Consider the following 17,861-nt stretch of genomic DNA (forward strand, 5'->3'; position numbering starts at 1 on the left):
ACAGACCTCAGGAATTCTAAATCACCAGCTGTCAAGCCATAAAGCAACTGATGCACATTTGAGGAAACTTCTTCTCTGTGGATCTAGAGGAGCTGTGTATTTTTCCAGGCTCTTTGGATGCACTTTTGTTCCATTATTTAACTTCAAAAATTTTTTCTATTCTTGTAACCTAGATTTAAAAAACACTTAGAGAAATAATGATTGCTGTAAGCAACATAATTTTCATGGTAAAAGCTGTGGTCTGCCTACATACACAGAATATGTAGGACCTCTGAAATGGCACATTTCTGTGAGTCTTGAATAAGCTTTACTTGTTCAGTCTTTGTAAACCACTCTTTTTTTCTTCTTTCTTTCTTTCTTTCTTTCTTTTGTTTTTTCTTTTAAGTGCCAGCTACAAAGCTGAATACTATGAGCAAGCCCAGCTTGGGCCAGAGTGTGAGCAAATACGATCTCCTGGTGTGGTTTGAGATCAGTGAACTGGAGCCAACAGGGGAGTAAGTCCTATATTAATATTGTGTTTCAAGAACTGTGGTTTATGAGATTTCTGGGTTTTTCCCCTTTGTTCTGTTCAGATCAGGTTGATGTTTAGCAGTCACCATGGTAAGGGCCTGGCTGGTTTGTAGTGATGGGTGTGCAATCTGCTGGCAGTAGTTGTCCCCATTAGAAGGGACTAAAGTGATAGAATGACTTTCTTTCACACTTGGAGGGGTCTTTCCCTGGTGAAGTTCCAGGCACAGGCAGCAGGAAAACTTCCCTGTGTGGGCCATGAGTTTGGATTCTTTGGGACACTGGAGGCTTTACTCCAGTCACATAGCAGCCTCTGTTCAGTGTTCATCTCTGTACAAAGGTTTTCCCCTGACAGGTCTTCAGGGGTTATATTGAGAAGTGAGTTGCACAGTTTTCCATTAGTACTGGAGGTATAGTGGGTGACACTTCCACGAGTCACTGATCTCTAATGCCAGAAGGAGCCTCTTTGGAGAGTGGCTAGAAAGACACTCTGGTGCCTTCAGCTGCTGCAAGGAGAGGAAGCTGCTGGCAGCAGAAGCTGCTGTGCAGGTACATCTCTGCTTCCCTGTCTCACACAGGTACATCCCTGCTATTGTGGATCACACCGGGGGCCTGCCCTGCCAGGGGACCTTTCTGCTGCACCAGGTACTGATGGAAGCTGTGGGACAGCAAGTGTCACCTCTGCAGGGAGGGAGGGGATGCTGCTGCTACCTCCTTTCCCACACAGCTGGGCAGTGACAGGCAGGATGTCCCAGTCTGTGCTTGCTCTGTTGGCTTTGGGCTGGGAGGAGACTGTGTGGCCCCCAGGATATTGCTGCTCCTGTGCTTATCAGTGGGCATCCCACTCATGAAAGAGGAAAGCCTTTTAAAAAGCAGGAACCTCTGGAACCAGATTTGTGCCTTCAGTGTTCTCCAGCATCTCTAAGGACACAGAAGGATGATGTGGACTCAAATTCCATTTGCTCTCTCTCACTGCTTGTGGTTATGACACATAATCTATGCAGTGACTGTATCTCGGTGCATCTTAAATTCCTCTCATAATCCTTAGTAATATTTTGTCTCTAGCTAGATTATAAAGATAACCCCAGTTAAATATGGTTTATAGGTTTAAAGTTCTATTTTTCCTACTCTGTCTTTGTGGAGTGAGGAAGGGGAAGCATTTAATTTGTTTTACATTTGAGAATATAACATCCCTTTGAAGTGAATTTTAGGGCCCTGAAACAGAGTTGCTTGTTCGGTTACAGATGACATCTAATGATATTAAATTATATTAATGATATTATTTAAATGATATTATTTACTTCACTTTTGCAGTACAAGTGCAAAATAGATGATGTGTGTGTGTGAACACTTGAGCAGTGTTTTGTTTCTGAACTCCACAGGGAATCCAGCGGAGAATCACAGTCACCATTATCCATGAGAAGGGCAGTGAGCTGCACTGGAAGGATGTGCGAGAGCTGGTGGTTGGTGAGTAAATGGTTTTGTATCTTGCTCTGTAAGGAAGAAAAACTATTGCTGGTAATTTCTCTTTGTATCAGATTCTTTCATTTTTATGAGCACTGCCTGTAGGAGGAGAATTTTGAAAAAGATCCAGAGGAAGAACTTAAGTTTTGCAACTTCCATTTACAGCTGCTTGTTTTTCATGTAGTCTGAAATTGTATTTGGGAAAACAAATTCCTTTTTTGTTGCAGTTTGAATTTTAATTGATTCCTCCTCCTCCTCCTTCCCTTTCTAGGGCGTATAAGAAATAAAGCAGAGGTAGATGAAGCTGCTGTGGATGCCATTCTGTCTTTGAATATTATCTCTGCAAAATACCTGAAATCCTCTCACAGCTCCAACAGGTAAGTGAATGAAGTGAGCCCTGCAGCAGAATCTGAAATTTATTTGACCTCTGATGTACTGGCAGTATGTTTGGAAAGCTGGGAATGTGGCTAATTATTAAATGTAGAATTCCATGGGCACAGAACACACAGGTAGAGAATGAACGTCACTGTCAAATCTTGATCCATGGGAAGGGTTTGCTGACAATGCACCTGAATTACTTTCCATGTGTATGGACCATAAAGGGCAGATGGAAAGGAGCAGCTTAAGGGAACCTCAGGACTTAACCAAAACTTCTAAACTGACATCAAGATTTGGTGCTAGAATACAGCACTGAAGTACAAGGACAGTTTTGGGAGGTACATCTGTAGATGTGTACATGTTATTCCTGGAGCGAGCATGTGACAATTTAAGCCAGAGCCACACTTTGTGTATTCAACTTCATAATTCACAGATGTATGACAAGTTGAGTCCAGTTCCATGTCCCTGCAGTGTGGCAGCAGCAGGGCCCCTGGCTGAGGGGTTTGTGGCTCTGTGTGTCCCTCATTGCTCTGAGGCTCAGACTCCACATTGTTCTGCTTCAGTGTCTGCAACCAAGTGCAGCAAGGCAGAGGGGGGCACTGGGCACAGCCTCTCCCTGCTCTGACAGCAGAGTCACTTGGCTTCTCCCTGGCTCTGTTCAGCTGGTGCAAAGGAGGAATATCCCTGGAATGGGGCTCTGAGTGGCTTTTTCCAGAGGGGAGGAAAGTTTGAGTCTATCTTTGCTGTGCCAGCTGAATGCTGGAGGTGGGATCCTTCCAAGCACTGGAATTCTTCCTTCTCTCTTAGAGGCCTGGACTTTGAATCACCTGTGGCACTAAAGTCGATTTGGGATGCTGCTCCTGTCTGTGGGCTCTCTGCCACCTGGTGTCTGTAAAGGCAGGCAGGGACTGGGGGATTGGCAGTTATTGCCTTCCACTGAGAAATGGGTATTTTAGTGTGTTTGAGTTAATGGATCAATGTAACTGGAAAACAGGGAGACTGCTCCTGGTTTCCTGTCTGATACTATTGGATTTGCAGTTGGAAAGCCCTGTGCTTTCTGTTTTGTTTCAATAAATTCCTAAGTTCGTACAGAACTATAGCTCTGTAGTTTGCTATAAGGTGGGCAGCTTGGGTGAAGGATGAGTGGGATGAAGCTGTTGGCCATCATCCCAAAATGGCAAGGTTTAAGTTGTGGGATGAGTGCATGGCAGCATGGTGGAAGGGAATTGAGGCCCTGGTAAGGGAAATGTCTTAATGTTTGCTCATTGTCTGCAGACTTGTTTGCTGCTTTCTGTGGGGTTTTTTCACTTTGTTTTGTTTCTTAGCCCATTTGTTCTGTTCCTCTCAGCTGTTGCTTTTCTGTTCTGCTTTTGGCTGCACTAACCAAAGCACTTTCTATGTTTTTACAGGCTCTTTCTTGATAAGGATATGCCTAGGTATTTTCTGTTTGCTTCCTTTATACATAAAGATTCTTGAAAATAGAATGCTTTATGTCCCATTTGTATTGCTGCCACTTCCCTCAGCTTTTACTGAATTTTGTTAGCACAGCTCTTCCAGAAGTAGTCTTCCTCTTCCCCTTCCCTTTCCTCTTCCCTTACCTCTTCCTCTTCCTCTTTCTTCCCCTTCTTCTTCCCCTTCCTCTTCCTCCTGCTCCTCCTCCTCTGTGTCAGAGGCTTATTCAGGAACAGTTCACTGGGGGACTTGTGAAGGTGAACTTTTCTTCTCATGTGAGAGTAGGAGAATTTCCTTTGTCAGTCTTTCTGATTTTCTTGGTATGCCATCAAATATAGACCCTTTTTGTAGTCCTTGCTATTTTCTTCCCTTGTTCTGTTTCAAAGAATTAAATTTGGAATTTCTCACTGTCTCTGACTCTGCAACGCTGCTTGTTTGAAGGACCACGCCAAGGACTGAATTATGAGGTTACTTGAATTGCTCTGATCAAATAGCAGTGGCTGCCATGTGACTGCTCTTCAGCCTCTGTTCTGGGGCTGGATTTACATATGAAATTTAACCGTGTGGTTGCCACTCCTTAGTTTAGCAGCTGGCAGAGGAGCCAGACATGCAGTGGCTGCCCAGGTTGGATTCCTGTTTCACCTTCCCAGTGGGATCACAGCCTGGATGGCAGCTGCACAGTCTGGGGCACTTTGCACTCTGCTTTCTGTGCTCTGCCTCTGGAAAAGAGAAGACAGAGTCTTCAGTGCTCCCAATTCACCACCTTTCACCACCTAATGCTAAGATCCACTTCGAAGCAGTTTTAACCTGTTTACATTTCACCTGTAACATTTAACCTGTCTCTCCTCTATCCCATGCTTTGTGTGTTCCATGCTCCCTTTTCCTCCGTGTGCTGTTGGCTGTGCTGAAAGGAGTTTGCTCACTTCTGTTTTTTGTCTCACTGTATAGCTATTGTAGCAAATTCTGGTTTGGGCAGGCAAAGCTGTGTATATTTACCTTCCTGGCTAGAAAACATCCACTAAAATCCACAGCCTCAAAGCTGTGCTTGACTTTGTCTTGGTGTTTGTCCGAACATCATTTTGCTCCAGAGGGTGGTAGTGTTTCTGCACTGAGGAGCATTTACACCTGTGTCCTCTCTCCATGAGGAGAAATCTTGTTTGGCAAATGGTGCAGAACTGATGCTGGGGCTTCATACAGTGCTTTTTTTCTTGTTTCTTCTACCTCCACCCTGCTGTTTGTCCTTTGCCTTTAATTTCATCTTCTATTTTTCCGAGTTGGGAATTAGTACAGAAACTCTTTGGATATATAACTTATTTTAAAAAAATAATATACACGAAGCACTTTCTTGCTTTTAGTACTACATCATTTGGACTCAAAATGGGATAAAAACAGCAACAGGATTTGGGAGGGAAATTATATGGAGGTGATGAAGAATGAATACCTTCTGTTTCTGTCACCAGTGTGGAAAGATGTGCTGAGTTCCTGAATAGGGGCATAGGTCTTCTTTCCAGAGGGACCTTCCTGAAATCAGTTGCTGCCTGTGAGAAAGGAGAAAGCTCATTTCCCCAAGCCCCTGCTAGAGAGGGGACAGTATAACGATGCCTTTGGATTGAGCTGTGCTGTGTGTGATGCTGTCTCTCACTTTTTACTTGAACCCTCTGGATTGCTGAGGTAGACCTGTGGGAGCTTTCATCTCCTCTCTTTCCTTGTGCCAGACTGAAGAAACATCTTACAGAAGTCCTAAAATATAGTGTAGAAAGAATTTTCCCATGTACTTTTAAGATCCAGCTGGGCTGAATTTCAGCAGTAGAAATTAATTTTCTCTGTTTAGAAACAACTGTTCAGTGCTGACTTCCCTGTAGAGTTATGACAGCTTTTGTTTTCTGCATTCCCTCTTTTCTCTTTTGGATGAGTGTTCTCCATAACAGGCAGTGATCTTTATGCCACACTGTTTGAGGTAGAAGTAAATGATCTCGGAAATAAAGAGAAGGTTTTTGCTTCAAGTATTTGTTATCCACATGACTGGAGGATGATATCAGAAAGGGATGCTTTACACTGAGTGATGAGGGGGCTGCAGAGGAGCTCTTACTATTGACATTTTACTGTACTTCTTTCCAGGACTTTCTACCGGTTTGAGGCAGTTTGGGATAGTTCCTTGCACAACTCCCTCCTCCTCAATCGAGTGACGCCGTATGGAGAGAAGATCTACATGACCCTTTCTGCCTACCTGGAGGTGAGACACCAAGGCCTTCCTGCCCTGAGAAAAAAAAATAGATTAATAAAAATAGAAGAGAAATAGATTCAAAAGTGATTTGAATCCTGCAGCCAGTAAGAGTATTTATTAATTTCCTGAGGACAGTGTGGAAAAAATGTAGTCATAGTTAACATCTTGATGTCAAGGTATTACTGCCTTGCTACGCAAGAGGTACTGGTGGTCTTGCCTTTTTGTGCCTTGTTTTATCTATCTCTGTATCTGAAAATCCACTGGAATCAGTGAATATTGCTGTGTCAGTACTGGTGTTACAAACAGCGGCTTAGCTCTTGGCTTGTGTGCAAGACACTGTTGTTTTGTGTAGTAAAATCATTTCATGGGATGCATCAAGAAACGTGGCAGTTCTCTTTCACAGATACACATATGAAAACCCTTCACCAAAGACCCAAACAAGCACAGATTTCAAAAGCTGTCCCAAAAGCTAAGGGCAGCAGTGTAACTTGGCACAGTTGGCCGCAGCCATTCATTCGTTGCTGGTGTTCCCTTAGCTTGACCACTGCATCCAGCCTGCTGTGATCACAAAGGATGTCTGCATGGTGTTCTACTCGCGGGACGCCAAGATCTCCCCGCCGCGCTCCCTGCGCAGCCTCTTCGGCAGCGGCTACTCCAAATCCCCAGACTCGTAAGTGCAGTTACAGTTCTGGTATTGGACTTTTTTGTCAGGATTTGTGTTTCCTCTAAGAGGATTTAGTTTAGTTTTCTTAATTTTTTTCCTTGAAACTTTACCTACTCATAGGTTCTCCAGTGTGGTTTTGAATGTTCTTTCTCACATTTATTTCAGTGGAACTCTGATGGCTTCTCTCTTTACTGACCTCTTTTCCATATAAACAGAGCTGGGAAGAGGGATCCATTTTTCAAGTTTGCATCCTGACCTGGAATTTACTGCATCATGTGCTCTTCAAGTCCAGTGCAGGGTGGGGTGGGAACATGGGGGAAATGCCTTTTTGTAGGATCTTGCAGTTCTGGCTATTTTGTGCAAGAGTAGTATTGAAATCTAGTTCTAACTAACAACTATACTTTAAATTCTGCTTTGGGAACCACTGAGTTAAAGCTGAAGCGCTTTATTTCTGAAGATAATAAATGGTGTGTTTTTGCTTCTTCTGCTTTCCTGTGAACAGCAATCGAGTAACTGGGATCTATGAACTGAGTTTATGCAAAATGTCAGACACAGGAAGTCCAGGTAAGCAGCAACTGGGTGATAAATATGATGATAAATATGAAATATTGCAGAAAATTTTGCAGGGAGAATGGAGTAAACATTTCTGTCCTGATCAGAAGCAGTTCCTGTGTTTCATAGGAGCAATGGAACGTTGCTATTCCATAAAATACTTACTCAGGCTTTTACTTTAGACTCAGGTCTGTGTTTACCATTGGTAAACAAGGATTCACTGGAAACTTGATGTTTTCTGACATGGGTAACTCAGGACACTGAGTGCATGTATCACATTATGCCCCTGAGTCTTAGGGCCATAACCCATGGCTCATAACTAACAGTTGAGACTGGGTTTTGCAGCAGTAGAGCTTCTTCTTGTCTTTTGAAGATGCTGCTAATTTCTGATGCCAACTTCACCACTTGGAAGGAATATAGTTCATGGTGTATCTGTGTAGTTTTCTTCTAAGATGTAGAAACTGAAGTCCTTGTGTTGAATTAGACTGAACAGGAGTTTACATTATATCTTGGTCAATAGAAAATACCTGAAAAAAGTAAGAAAGCTGGACTAAATAAAATATCTTCAGTTGTGTATTTGCAGGTAATGAAATGCTTATGTTGTATAATTCCAGCCAGACAGCAGAAGTGCTGGTTCTTTGCAGATTGCTGATTATTTCTCTGTGACACCTCCCTGGCTATGGTTTTAACACGTCTCGTGTTGTTTCTTACTGCTCAGGAATGCAGAGGAGGAGGAGGAAAGTCCTGGATACTTCTGTGGCATATGTGAGGGGCGAAGAGAACCTGGCAGGTTGGAGGCCCAGGGGGGACAGCCTCATTCTAGAGCATCAGTGGGAACTGGAGAAACTGGAGCTGCTGCATGAGGTGAGTAAAGAGATGGAAGTCAAGATTTAAATAAATTCTCCTGGCAGAGAAGATACAAAGCGTGTGGCTGTCTGCTGAGTAGAGTCCTCAGCTCAGAATCTCAGTGTATTCAAAATAGCAAATTCAATTTCTAGTGCCACTGTAAACTCCCTTCCCTGGGGAAAGTTACTGGTATGAATAGTAAAGGATTCCTAAGAATTCCGTGTCTGTAAAATTGGCACCTTCCTGGAGGGGACGATACTGATTTCTTTTCTTACTAGGTGGAAAAAACCCGACATTTTCTTCTGCTTCGTGAGAAGCTTGGTGACAGCATCCCCAAGTCCCTGAGTGACTCGTTGTCTCCCAGCCTGAGCAGTGGAACCCTCAGCACCTCCACCAGCATTTCCTCTCAGATTTCCACCACGACCTTCGAGAGCGCGGTGACGCCCAGCGAGAGCAGCGGCTACGACTCCGCGGACATCGAGAGCCTGGTGGACCGGGAGAAGGAGCTGGCCACCAAGGTATGGCACAGGGCAACCATCCTGCTGGCAGCCAGAGGGGATTATAGGGCAACCACAAGCTTCTGAGATAGCTTGGGGAATATCCAGTAGTGTGAGAGTTTCATTTTAACATCTTGGTTAGTGAAATAAGCCACTTTCACCGGCCAGTGCTGCTGGGGAGGTTTGGGCTGTGGCTGTATCTCATTCCCCTGTGTTAGTGGTTCTATAAAAACTTTCTAATTTTATCAAATGAAGTGATTATTATCCTCTTCTGTGATTTTTCATAGCAGTTTAGGATTTGTTTTTTCTTTCATGACCTGCCAAGTGTGTTTTGGCAAATCATCTGTTCAAATTTCTCTGAAAATCTAAATATAAAGTTCTTCTCTGTGTCTCATTTGTTTCTCCTCCCATACCCCCTTTAGTGTCTGCAGCTTCTTACTCATACCTTCAATCGGGAATTCAACCAGGTGTACAACAGCATCAGCGATTGTAAGGTAAATATTTCATGTAATATTTAATTGTAATACTCTCTATTTGTAGTGCAATAGCAGCATGTTTGTGAGTCATGGAATCTGCTGATACTATGAAAAGATAAACCACTTTATATTAATTTATTATTTTTTATTTTCAGTCCTTTGGAAGCATTTGGCTATTCAGCATCAGGTTCCAAATGCTATGGCAGGAATTGGCAATGGTGTGGACTTGCAGTGTAGTACAGTACCCAGTTTATTAGCAGACTCTTATTGTGTTTTCCTACATACACTTTCCCTATGTAAAAGGATAAATCTATTCTTAAAAATTTTGCCAGTAGGCAAAGGGAATACCAGGTTTCAAAGTGGATGATGTTTTATCACTGAAGAAGTCAGAGTGTGAATAATCAGAAGTGTAGGACATTGATAATAACAAGCTGTGTCTGCATAAACGCTGCTGTATTTCTGCCCCCAGATGGGCTTGTGGTGGTTTGTGTGAAAATTTGCCTGCTGACTAGGGGAATGGCTGATGAAAAAGCCTTTCTGTTCTCTGAGCCATCCCTGCTGAAAGCCATTCTCAGCCAGAATGAGCACCAGCTGCAGCCCAACTGCTGTGATGTGTTTGTGCTTGCAGCTCTCGGATATTTCTCCAATTGGGCGGGACCCGTCCGTGTCCAGTTTCAGCAGTGCAACCCTCACCCCTTCATCCACCTGCCCTTCTCTGGTGGATTCCCGGTGCAATTCAGTTGACCAGAAGTAAGTGTAATGTATTAAAAGGAAACATCACTTTTCAGTGCTTCACACATCTCTTTGCTGTTTTCTGATTTGTTTTTCCTCTTTTCTTCCTTTTCCCTGCTTTCAGATATTTCTCTGTACAGCCCCCTTGCCTTACTTCTCCAGTCACTCTGCACAATTCTTTTTCTCATTTTGTTCTTTTCAAGTGGTGTTTTTTCTGCTTGTGTTGGGGCAACAGTCAGATGCTTGTCATTCCAGTGACCAGTGCATCTACAGTGTGCAGAGTCCACAAGTTTTTTCAGAGGTCTTTTGAAAAGGTCTACTAATAACGACCCAGAATAAACCAGTTTGGCCATTAATCTCTGTTTATCTTTCTCAGCTGTATCTATACAAGATCTTTTTGATGAAATTGGTAATAACTATGTAGTAAAAGACATAATTTGTACCTTCTCAGTTCAGCATCCCTGAGGGAGGAGTGCTGAGGAAGTAGAACATTTTATATCAAACAGTAGTAGGAAGTATGTCTGTGTTGTGACTATGTTTAGCAGGAGAAAAATGGTAGAAGTAGTGGGGAAGCAACTTACTAGCAGTTATTATAAGTTTTATTCCACAGATATCAAGGGAAAATGCTATTCAGTATTGTACAAAAGGATCCCAATGTCAGACAATAAATCTGGGCTGGAGGAAGGACCTTCAAGCTGGCCTGAAGATGCAGTTTAAATTCCATTGTCATATTCGGTTGCTTTGTTGTGATTTACTTTTTTTTCCTCTACTTTTTTTAAAGGACACCAGAAGCAAATTCTCGTGCCTCCAGTCCCTGTCATGAGGTGGAGCAGTTCCAGATAATTCCTGCAGTAGAAACTTCCTACCTTGCCAGAGCTGGAAAGAATGAGTTCCTAAACCTTGTTCCTGATATTGAGGAAATCAGACCAGGGTAAGTTTTTTATTGTTGTGTGAACATGGCTTCCCGAGAACTCTCACAGGGGCTTTCTGAGATTCTTAGGTTCTGTGGCCCATTTGAAGAAGGAAATTTAACAGGTGATAGTAGAGCTGCAGAGTCCTCTGTGATGGATTGAGGAAGACTGTCAGACTTTTGCATAGATGTTGAAAACACCATTCAGCTTGTTTTAGAAGAACTTTTTCAGAATACTGTTGCAGATAAAACAGGACCAATTATTAAGGACCAAGTGTCTTACACAGTGTTTTGCAGTTAATAGGGATACTCAGGGGAAAATCTATTTCTGTATTGACATGGGTTTATTTTTTCCAGCTCTGTGGTGTCAAAGAAAGGATACCTCCACTTCAAGGAGCCACTCTCCAGCTCCTGGGCCAAGCACTTTGTGGTGGTTCGCCGTCCCTATGTTTTTATTTACAACAGTGACAAAGATCCTGTAGAAAGAGGAATCATAAACTTATCCACAGCTCAGGTGGAATACAGTGAGGATCAACAGGCAATGGTGAAGGTCAGTCTGAGAGCTGTTGTTTATTTATCCCTAAAGCAAGGACATTACAAGTAGCAGTGCTTCTGTACCATCAGGTGTGTCATCTCAGTTCTGAGGAAAATGGATCTGAGTTGTGGAGACATTGAGGATCCTGCCCACAAAGTTCCCAGTTAGTTCAGGGTTTCTTATGGTTTTGGACACAGTTGTACCAGCGAGTGACCCTGACTGGTGTCACACATCAGACTGGCTTTTAGGAGGATGTGTTGGTACCACCACCTTGCGTGTTGGGTTTTTGCAGCTTCCTTTGTATGGTTTTTTGGGCTTGTGTGTTTTGTTTGTTTCAAAACAAAACCCCACAAAACAACGCATACTAACATCCTGCAAGGAATCAAGTGAACCCTACTGGTCCATCTCTTAAAGCCCACACTCAGCAGTTAAGACTCTATTTTGTAGAAGGTAATGAGTAATAATACCCTGGAAATCACCAGTGAGACATGAATGAAAGGGGGATGTGATGGAGCAGATTCTCTCAGAGAGGAAATGTGCATCAGCCTCTGTGCTTGCAGACTTTGTGTTTAAATTGTCCTTGATGTTGCAGACACCCAACACATTTGGAGTGTGCACAAAGCACCGTGGGGTCCTGCTCCAGGCCATCAATGACAAGGACATGAACGACTGGTTATACGCCTTCAATCCTCTCCTGGCTGGCACCATTCGGTAAGAGGCAGCTCGGGGCTGCGAAGGGCCATGCTCAAACCAGGAGGCAGATGGCTGGTCACAGATCTTAGTTTTGCTCTCAGGAATTTGACGAGATGCGGGAACTTGAGGAGGGAGGAGAGTAGGTAGAAAAAACCCCAGAACAATCAGAAAACAAACCAGCCCTGTATTTCAGGAACTGCAGGGGCTGTTTTGGCTTGTGACGTTCTGAACAGCCATGTCCAGTTTGAACATGTGTGGGATGCTATGTTTGGAGACCAAAAGATGGTTTCCTTGCATTGCCATTTTACAAATTTTTAAAGTTTCTTACTTCCTCTGTGCTGGACTGCCTTTTTAGGTTCTTGATTATGAACTAAAGCAGAAATTACGTTCCCTTTTATAACTTCTCTGGCAGCCTTTCCATTATCACAGACAGCCCCTCCTTGCTGGATACATCTAACTCCACTGCAGTAGCTCTTCCTTTCAGCAAAAAACTCCAAAACCTAACAAACAAAGCTGTTACCATACAGCATCAAATAGTTTCTGAGCAGTGAAGCCCTTAAATGATCCCTCCTCCCATTAAAGAAGCGGAACAGAGAATTCTTTCTCATTACAGCCCTGGATACATTTTACTTTCTTAACATATGGAGTAAACTAGGACTGTACCAAAGAATTTAAAAAAAAAAGAAAGGTGGATAAACTTTGGGGAGGGAGGAATAATGAACTTTCATAATTCACCAACTACTTTTTCCCTTTTTTTTTGGTGCAGGTCAAAGCTGGCTCGAAGACGCACGGGCCAGATGAAATACTGAGTCCATGTAATGTTCTCATCTGTTCTCCCCACTCACCTTCCCATAGATAGTGTTACCTCTCATTTTCTCTTTGTGATTCTTGACAGTTTCTCTTGTATGTAATCCTGTGGCTTAACATCCCCCACCTTCCCCACTCCTTCAGCACATTTTCTAGGTATTCTAACCCTACCTTGTTTCTTTTCACCTGTACCTGAATTGTACTAGTAGCATGTGGCCAAACAAAAAGAGAAAGAAAAAAAAAATCAAAAAAATCGAGTGATTATGCACGACTCTGAAAAGAAAAAAAAAATTTCCTATAACAATTGTTTATCCATTTCAACTGACCTTTTGGTGTCTGTCCCACTGTCCACTGTCTGTCTAGACTGCTACAGGGTTTTCATTCAATTTGTGACTTGGCAGTGGTCATTGGTTCCCTCAGGGCAAAGTTCCAATGCCAGGGAAAGATAAATTGTTTAGTGGAGACATTACCCAGCCAGGAACTGCAATAGCTCCTCAGGCTTTCTGGATCCAGCCTCGAAGTTAAACTCTGTTGAAAGCTGATATTGGACAAATCTATCTGGACAGACTGGATTTTGGACTTTGTTTCTGAGTTTCCAGGGTCCAGCAGGCTAAGGCACGAGCTAGGAAAAGTTAGGGAACAAACCAGGAGGGGCTGGCTAGAACAATCTGCTTTAAACTCTTGGTGTGGGGGTTGCAGGTGAACAGTGCTTGGGCTCTTTCCCAGAAGAGTTTCCATCAACACACACTCCTCAGCCTCTGAACTGAGCTGAGCAGACTGTGCTGATATGAGGGGAAATAGAGCACAGACTGAAATATGAGATAAAATCCCAAAAAATTCAGATACTCAAGCCATGTATTTGACAGATGGGGAGTGTTAAATAGAAATGAAAGTTCCTGTCCCTGGATCACCATGGAGGGCAGATCCCCTCTTCCTGCTTTTAGTCCTGACTGTTCTGCAGGAACAGTTAGTTCTCACCTGTCTGGGAAAGGGGTAGGACTCCCATGGGTGTGTCAGGGTTGTTCCCAAGGGCCTGTTTGTGCATCCCTAACCTGTAATGCTCCCGTGTCACCCCACCTGTCTGTGGGAGCACCCAGGGTCTGTGGAACACTTCCTAGGCCCAGCACCTGCAGTGTTCTCAGGGAGCCACAGGACACTTTCAATTCCTTTGGAAATAACTGCTGAGTGTCTCCTAATTTCCCTGCTGCAATTTTCATCAGCTATACCCCACTGTACTCAGAGTTAACCCCTCTGGGGAATAGAGCAAGTGGATTCTGGTCCTGGTCAGTGGCATGTCATAACTGGCTCCTTGGACATCAGCTGGGTGGTGTCAGTTCTTGACCTACAGTGTAAGTTCTTGTGGCCAAAGCTTTGGTCCTTGCCCCAAGGAAGAAGAGCAGAATGAATTTCCTTTTGGGGAAGTGAACTCCCCTCTCTCAGTCAGGTGTTGGGGAGGTTGGGGATGCTGTGTGTTCTTTCCTGCTGTGTTATCCTTTCTTGCTGTACCCAGGGCACTGGTAGGGCTGGCTGTGGCCCTGGGCAGTGTAAAGGGAGAGGTGAGAGGGTTTGTCCCACTCTTGCAGAAGGCACAGCAGGCACGGTGCAGCCCAGGAGGCTCAGTTGGGGTTCAGGCCATCAGCCGGGCAGGCCACGCCTGCGTGGGACTGGAATGTGCTGAGAAAGGGCTTTGCTGTGTGGGGCCTCATCGTCCAGAGCAGCTCAGGGCACAGGGAGACCTCCTGGCAGCCTGGAAGGCAGAGGAGCAGGGAGATGGAGCTGACACTTGCTAGGACATACCTTTACATATCTCGAGGTAGTTCTCAAGCTAACTCATATGCTCATGCTGTCTCTGTGGTCCTCAGATTTATTTCAGAACTGGAAGCCAGAGTGAGGGAGCATCCTGGGGACCCAGGAACATGACAGGGATAGGGTTTTGGGGTTTTTTGGGTTTTTTTTCCCTTTTGTTTTTGTCTTGTTTAACTGTGTGTGACTCTTAATACAGTGATGATATTCCTTTGTTATGCAATGATGATAAAGCACTTCCAGTGTGTGGATAAAACTGCTTGTCCTGCAGGAGGGCTCCTCACACTGCACCTAAGCTGATCTCAAGAATTAGGTTAACTCTAAGCATTAAGTTATTGCTGCCATCACCACTGTTTATAATGACAGTGGAACCTGTTTGAGGAGGCAGAGTGATTGAGGTGGGGGTAGGTTGTGACACACTGAGATCATTTTAACTTTTATCTGTTTCTTTTTTTTAACTAGAAGAAAACTAGTTTTCTAAGTCTTTGCTTTGGATAAGCCAGAGAATGAACCATGTGGTTATAGGCATTGCACAAACTCATGATAAAGGGATCTTCATTTAAAAGCAGGATGAGACAGATGCTTATCTTACAGAGAGCTTGAAGTGTTACAGTTGTTGCACAAATGTCACTCTTCTGTCTTAAAACTCCAAGCAAATTCTGGTGACTTGAGGTCTGAGTGGATAATGGATCATCAGAAGACCAAAAGTCTGGTTTTAAGCATCAGCATCTCTTAAAGCTGCATAATCTGTAACGAACTAGGTCCTTGTTGTGTGGAGTTCAAATGGGCATTACTGTTTTCAGGTCTGACATAAAGGCAGACAAAGTTTTTCTGCAATTACTGAGGCCTGCTTTGAGACATTGGGGTTTTCCTACTTAAAACTGGACTGAAACCAGTCCGAGTTTTCTTTAAAGAGATAACAAACCAAACAAATAAACAAAAAACGTGAATTTCCATTCACTTCAAAGCTTAGCCCAACATGTTAGAAATTTCTTTTTGGAAACAGAATGAGGAAGGTAAAATATGCTAAGTTGCCTTCTCCTGACACTCCAAAGCCCATTCTTGGTTACCTGCTGTGTGTGTGGAGTCCCAGAGTCAGACAGCTCTGGGGACTCAGCCTCTGTAGAGGAGGCATCCTGCTGTGGGCCTGCCAGCCCGTGAGGACACACACTAGCAGGGGGCTTGGTGGGCATTCCCTGGGAGGAACGAGTGTCAAACCATGCTGTATTTGGGTGTTTATGATCCTTGCCAAAAGGAAGGAGAAAACTGTCCTTTTTGTCCATTGAAAATTATGTTGGATCTTCCTGAGTATTGTAAAATTAAGCTAAACCTCCTATACTGTGTTTTAGAAATGCACTTTAAGTACCTTTTTAAAGAAGATTCCTGTATTCTGGGAATACAGAAGAGAAGGGAGTACTATTTCCAGAGAGTATGATTTCCAGACTGCCAAGAAAAGGTTTTTTGTGTCAATGTCTAATAGTCCTTATTACTGATTAGCATGGTATTTCAAAGCAAAGACTTTACTTTTTGCTGCTTGTTATCTAATTTACAGGGATTTAATTTTATGTAATGTATTGTATATTTATACATCTGTAATTAATTGCACATTAGATAAGAAAGAGGATTAGCTTCGGTCTAACACCCACTGGTACTAAACAGCCTGTGCACGTGGATCTGCCTGTACCCCTGCACACCCGAGCTGGTGGCAGCTGATGCTGTGGTGGGTGTTGTGCTGAAGGTGAGCTGTGACCTGCTGCTGGAGGAGGAAGGGTCCTGCTGCTGCTCGGGGGGGCTTTGCTGGCTGTCCCTGCAGATGGCGCCGACGTGTGCGTTGCATCTCTCCGTGGTAGTCACTAACCCAGTCTGTGGTCTGGCTGTAGTGTCTGTAGCAGGATGTATTAACTTCGTGCTTCCTTGTTTCAAAACATCAGCTGTTCAAGAGCAGGACTGACTTTTGTTCAGAAGGCCATTTATGTGTTCAATGTATTTGAAATCAAAACTAGTCCAACACTTACCAGATGATTGTGTCCAATGTCATTGGGAACAGGATTGAAATTGCTGGGATCAGCTGTGTATTCAGAAAACTGGTGTGGAGCTCCTAAGTCTTCAATTCTTAATGTTGCCAAGTGAATGGGCTGCCCCTGAGCAGTGCTGAATTTACCTCCTGCTTGCCTGGAAACCAGGGACTGGAAGCAGAGGAAGTCTTGAATGATCAGCACTTCCCAGGATCAGGTCTGAATTTTCCACTTTGCTTGTTCACATTTCATGTGCGGTTGGTTACGGCTCCCGAATTTGGACATCAGACATGCTGTTCACTGGAATACAACCCCTGGAATTGCGGTCCCCATGTCCCTGTTAATCTCTCTGTACACAAGGTATACAAGGTAAATGCTGTATAAGTGGCCTTCTTGAACAAATCTCTTTGCAAACTGATTTCATCCCAGCGAAGGAGTGTATCAGCAACACTGTACATTAATTTCAGGTTTTCATTTTCTTATTTTATTTTGTAAATATATCTGATATTTGGAGCTTGAGTATACAAAATGTAAATATAGTTCATGTATTTGTACTAATTCTGATCCATTTGCTGTATAGCCTTAGGTGTGCAATGCAGATATCTAACTGTGTATGGTAACCTTGCACCACTGAATTGTTAGTGAACGAGGTGAAACAATAAAGGTACAACCAGTGCATTAGCAGATAGAATGTGTGCTCCTGTCATTATGATTTAATTACTTGTATCTTATGTTGATTACTTGTTTTTAAAACCTGTGCTGAAGAAGATGATGCTTTAATTAAGTTTATCTCGACTGCTCTTAAGAAAGAAGGGGTGCCCAAAATTAAGGTGAACCAAAAACTTGATGGGCCAGATTGCTGCGGGTCATCTTGTTTAGGAAATAACTTATACAGAATTTAATAGAAACTATGGTCTCAAGGGGTGTGTGTGTGTCCGATACATGGGCGCGAAGGTGGGGCAGCGGCTTTGTCCTCCTGGGATCGCCTCGGTGCTGATGGGAGGACAGGTTTGTCAAGTTTGGCCTGGCTGCACAAAGACAAACGGGTAGCGGTGATAGCTGAGGGGCTGACTGCCGCCTGGGACAATGTTCAGCGCCAGAATCGAAGCCAGTTAATAATAATTACTAATGACAAACTGCGCAGTTCCCGGCGGAATCAGGGGTGCGTATCGCTGGGAACAGAGGCACAGCAGACGGCACGGGGTAGCTGCGCGGCTCCTCCGAGAGCGGGCGCGGCTCCCGGGGCTCCCGGAGCTCCTTGGGCCTCGCAGGCGGCGGGGAAGCGTCAGAGCCCGGCGGGGACCGG

At 43.9% G+C, this 17,861-nt stretch overlaps 1 protein-coding gene across 9 annotated transcripts in view; it reads left to right on the forward strand.

The window, feature by feature from the left end:
* Positions 1–17,246, forward strand: part of KIF1B (kinesin family member 1B) — a 72,288-nt gene extending 55,042 nt beyond the window's left edge. For all 9 annotated transcript variants that reach the window (XM_031062526.1, XM_031062532.1, XM_031062529.1 and 6 more), the window contains 15 exons: positions 386–494; positions 1,086–1,152; positions 1,890–1,974; positions 2,243–2,348; positions 5,920–6,034; positions 6,562–6,695; positions 7,192–7,253; positions 7,960–8,105; positions 8,366–8,605; positions 9,007–9,078; positions 9,689–9,810; positions 10,574–10,723; positions 11,060–11,252; positions 11,830–11,948; positions 12,697–17,246. In XM_031062526.1, the coding sequence (XP_030918386.1) occupies positions 386–494; positions 1,086–1,152; positions 1,890–1,974; positions 2,243–2,348; positions 5,920–6,034; positions 6,562–6,695; positions 7,192–7,253; positions 7,960–8,105; positions 8,366–8,605; positions 9,007–9,078; positions 9,689–9,810; positions 10,574–10,723; positions 11,060–11,252; positions 11,830–11,948; positions 12,697–12,739 (1,763 nt within the window). In that variant the 3' untranslated portion in view covers positions 12,740–17,246. The remainder of the gene's footprint in view (positions 1–385; positions 495–1,085; positions 1,153–1,889; positions 1,975–2,242; positions 2,349–5,919; positions 6,035–6,561; positions 6,696–7,191; positions 7,254–7,959; positions 8,106–8,365; positions 8,606–9,006; positions 9,079–9,688; positions 9,811–10,573; positions 10,724–11,059; positions 11,253–11,829; positions 11,949–12,696) is intronic.
* The last annotated feature ends 615 nt before the right edge of the window (positions 17,247–17,861 follow it).

This window comes from Geospiza fortis, unplaced genomic scaffold, assembly GCF_000277835.1.
Source record: "Geospiza fortis unplaced genomic scaffold, GeoFor_1.0 scaffold662, whole genome shotgun sequence".
NCBI classification, from domain to species: Eukaryota; Metazoa; Chordata; class Aves; order Passeriformes; family Thraupidae; genus Geospiza; species Geospiza fortis.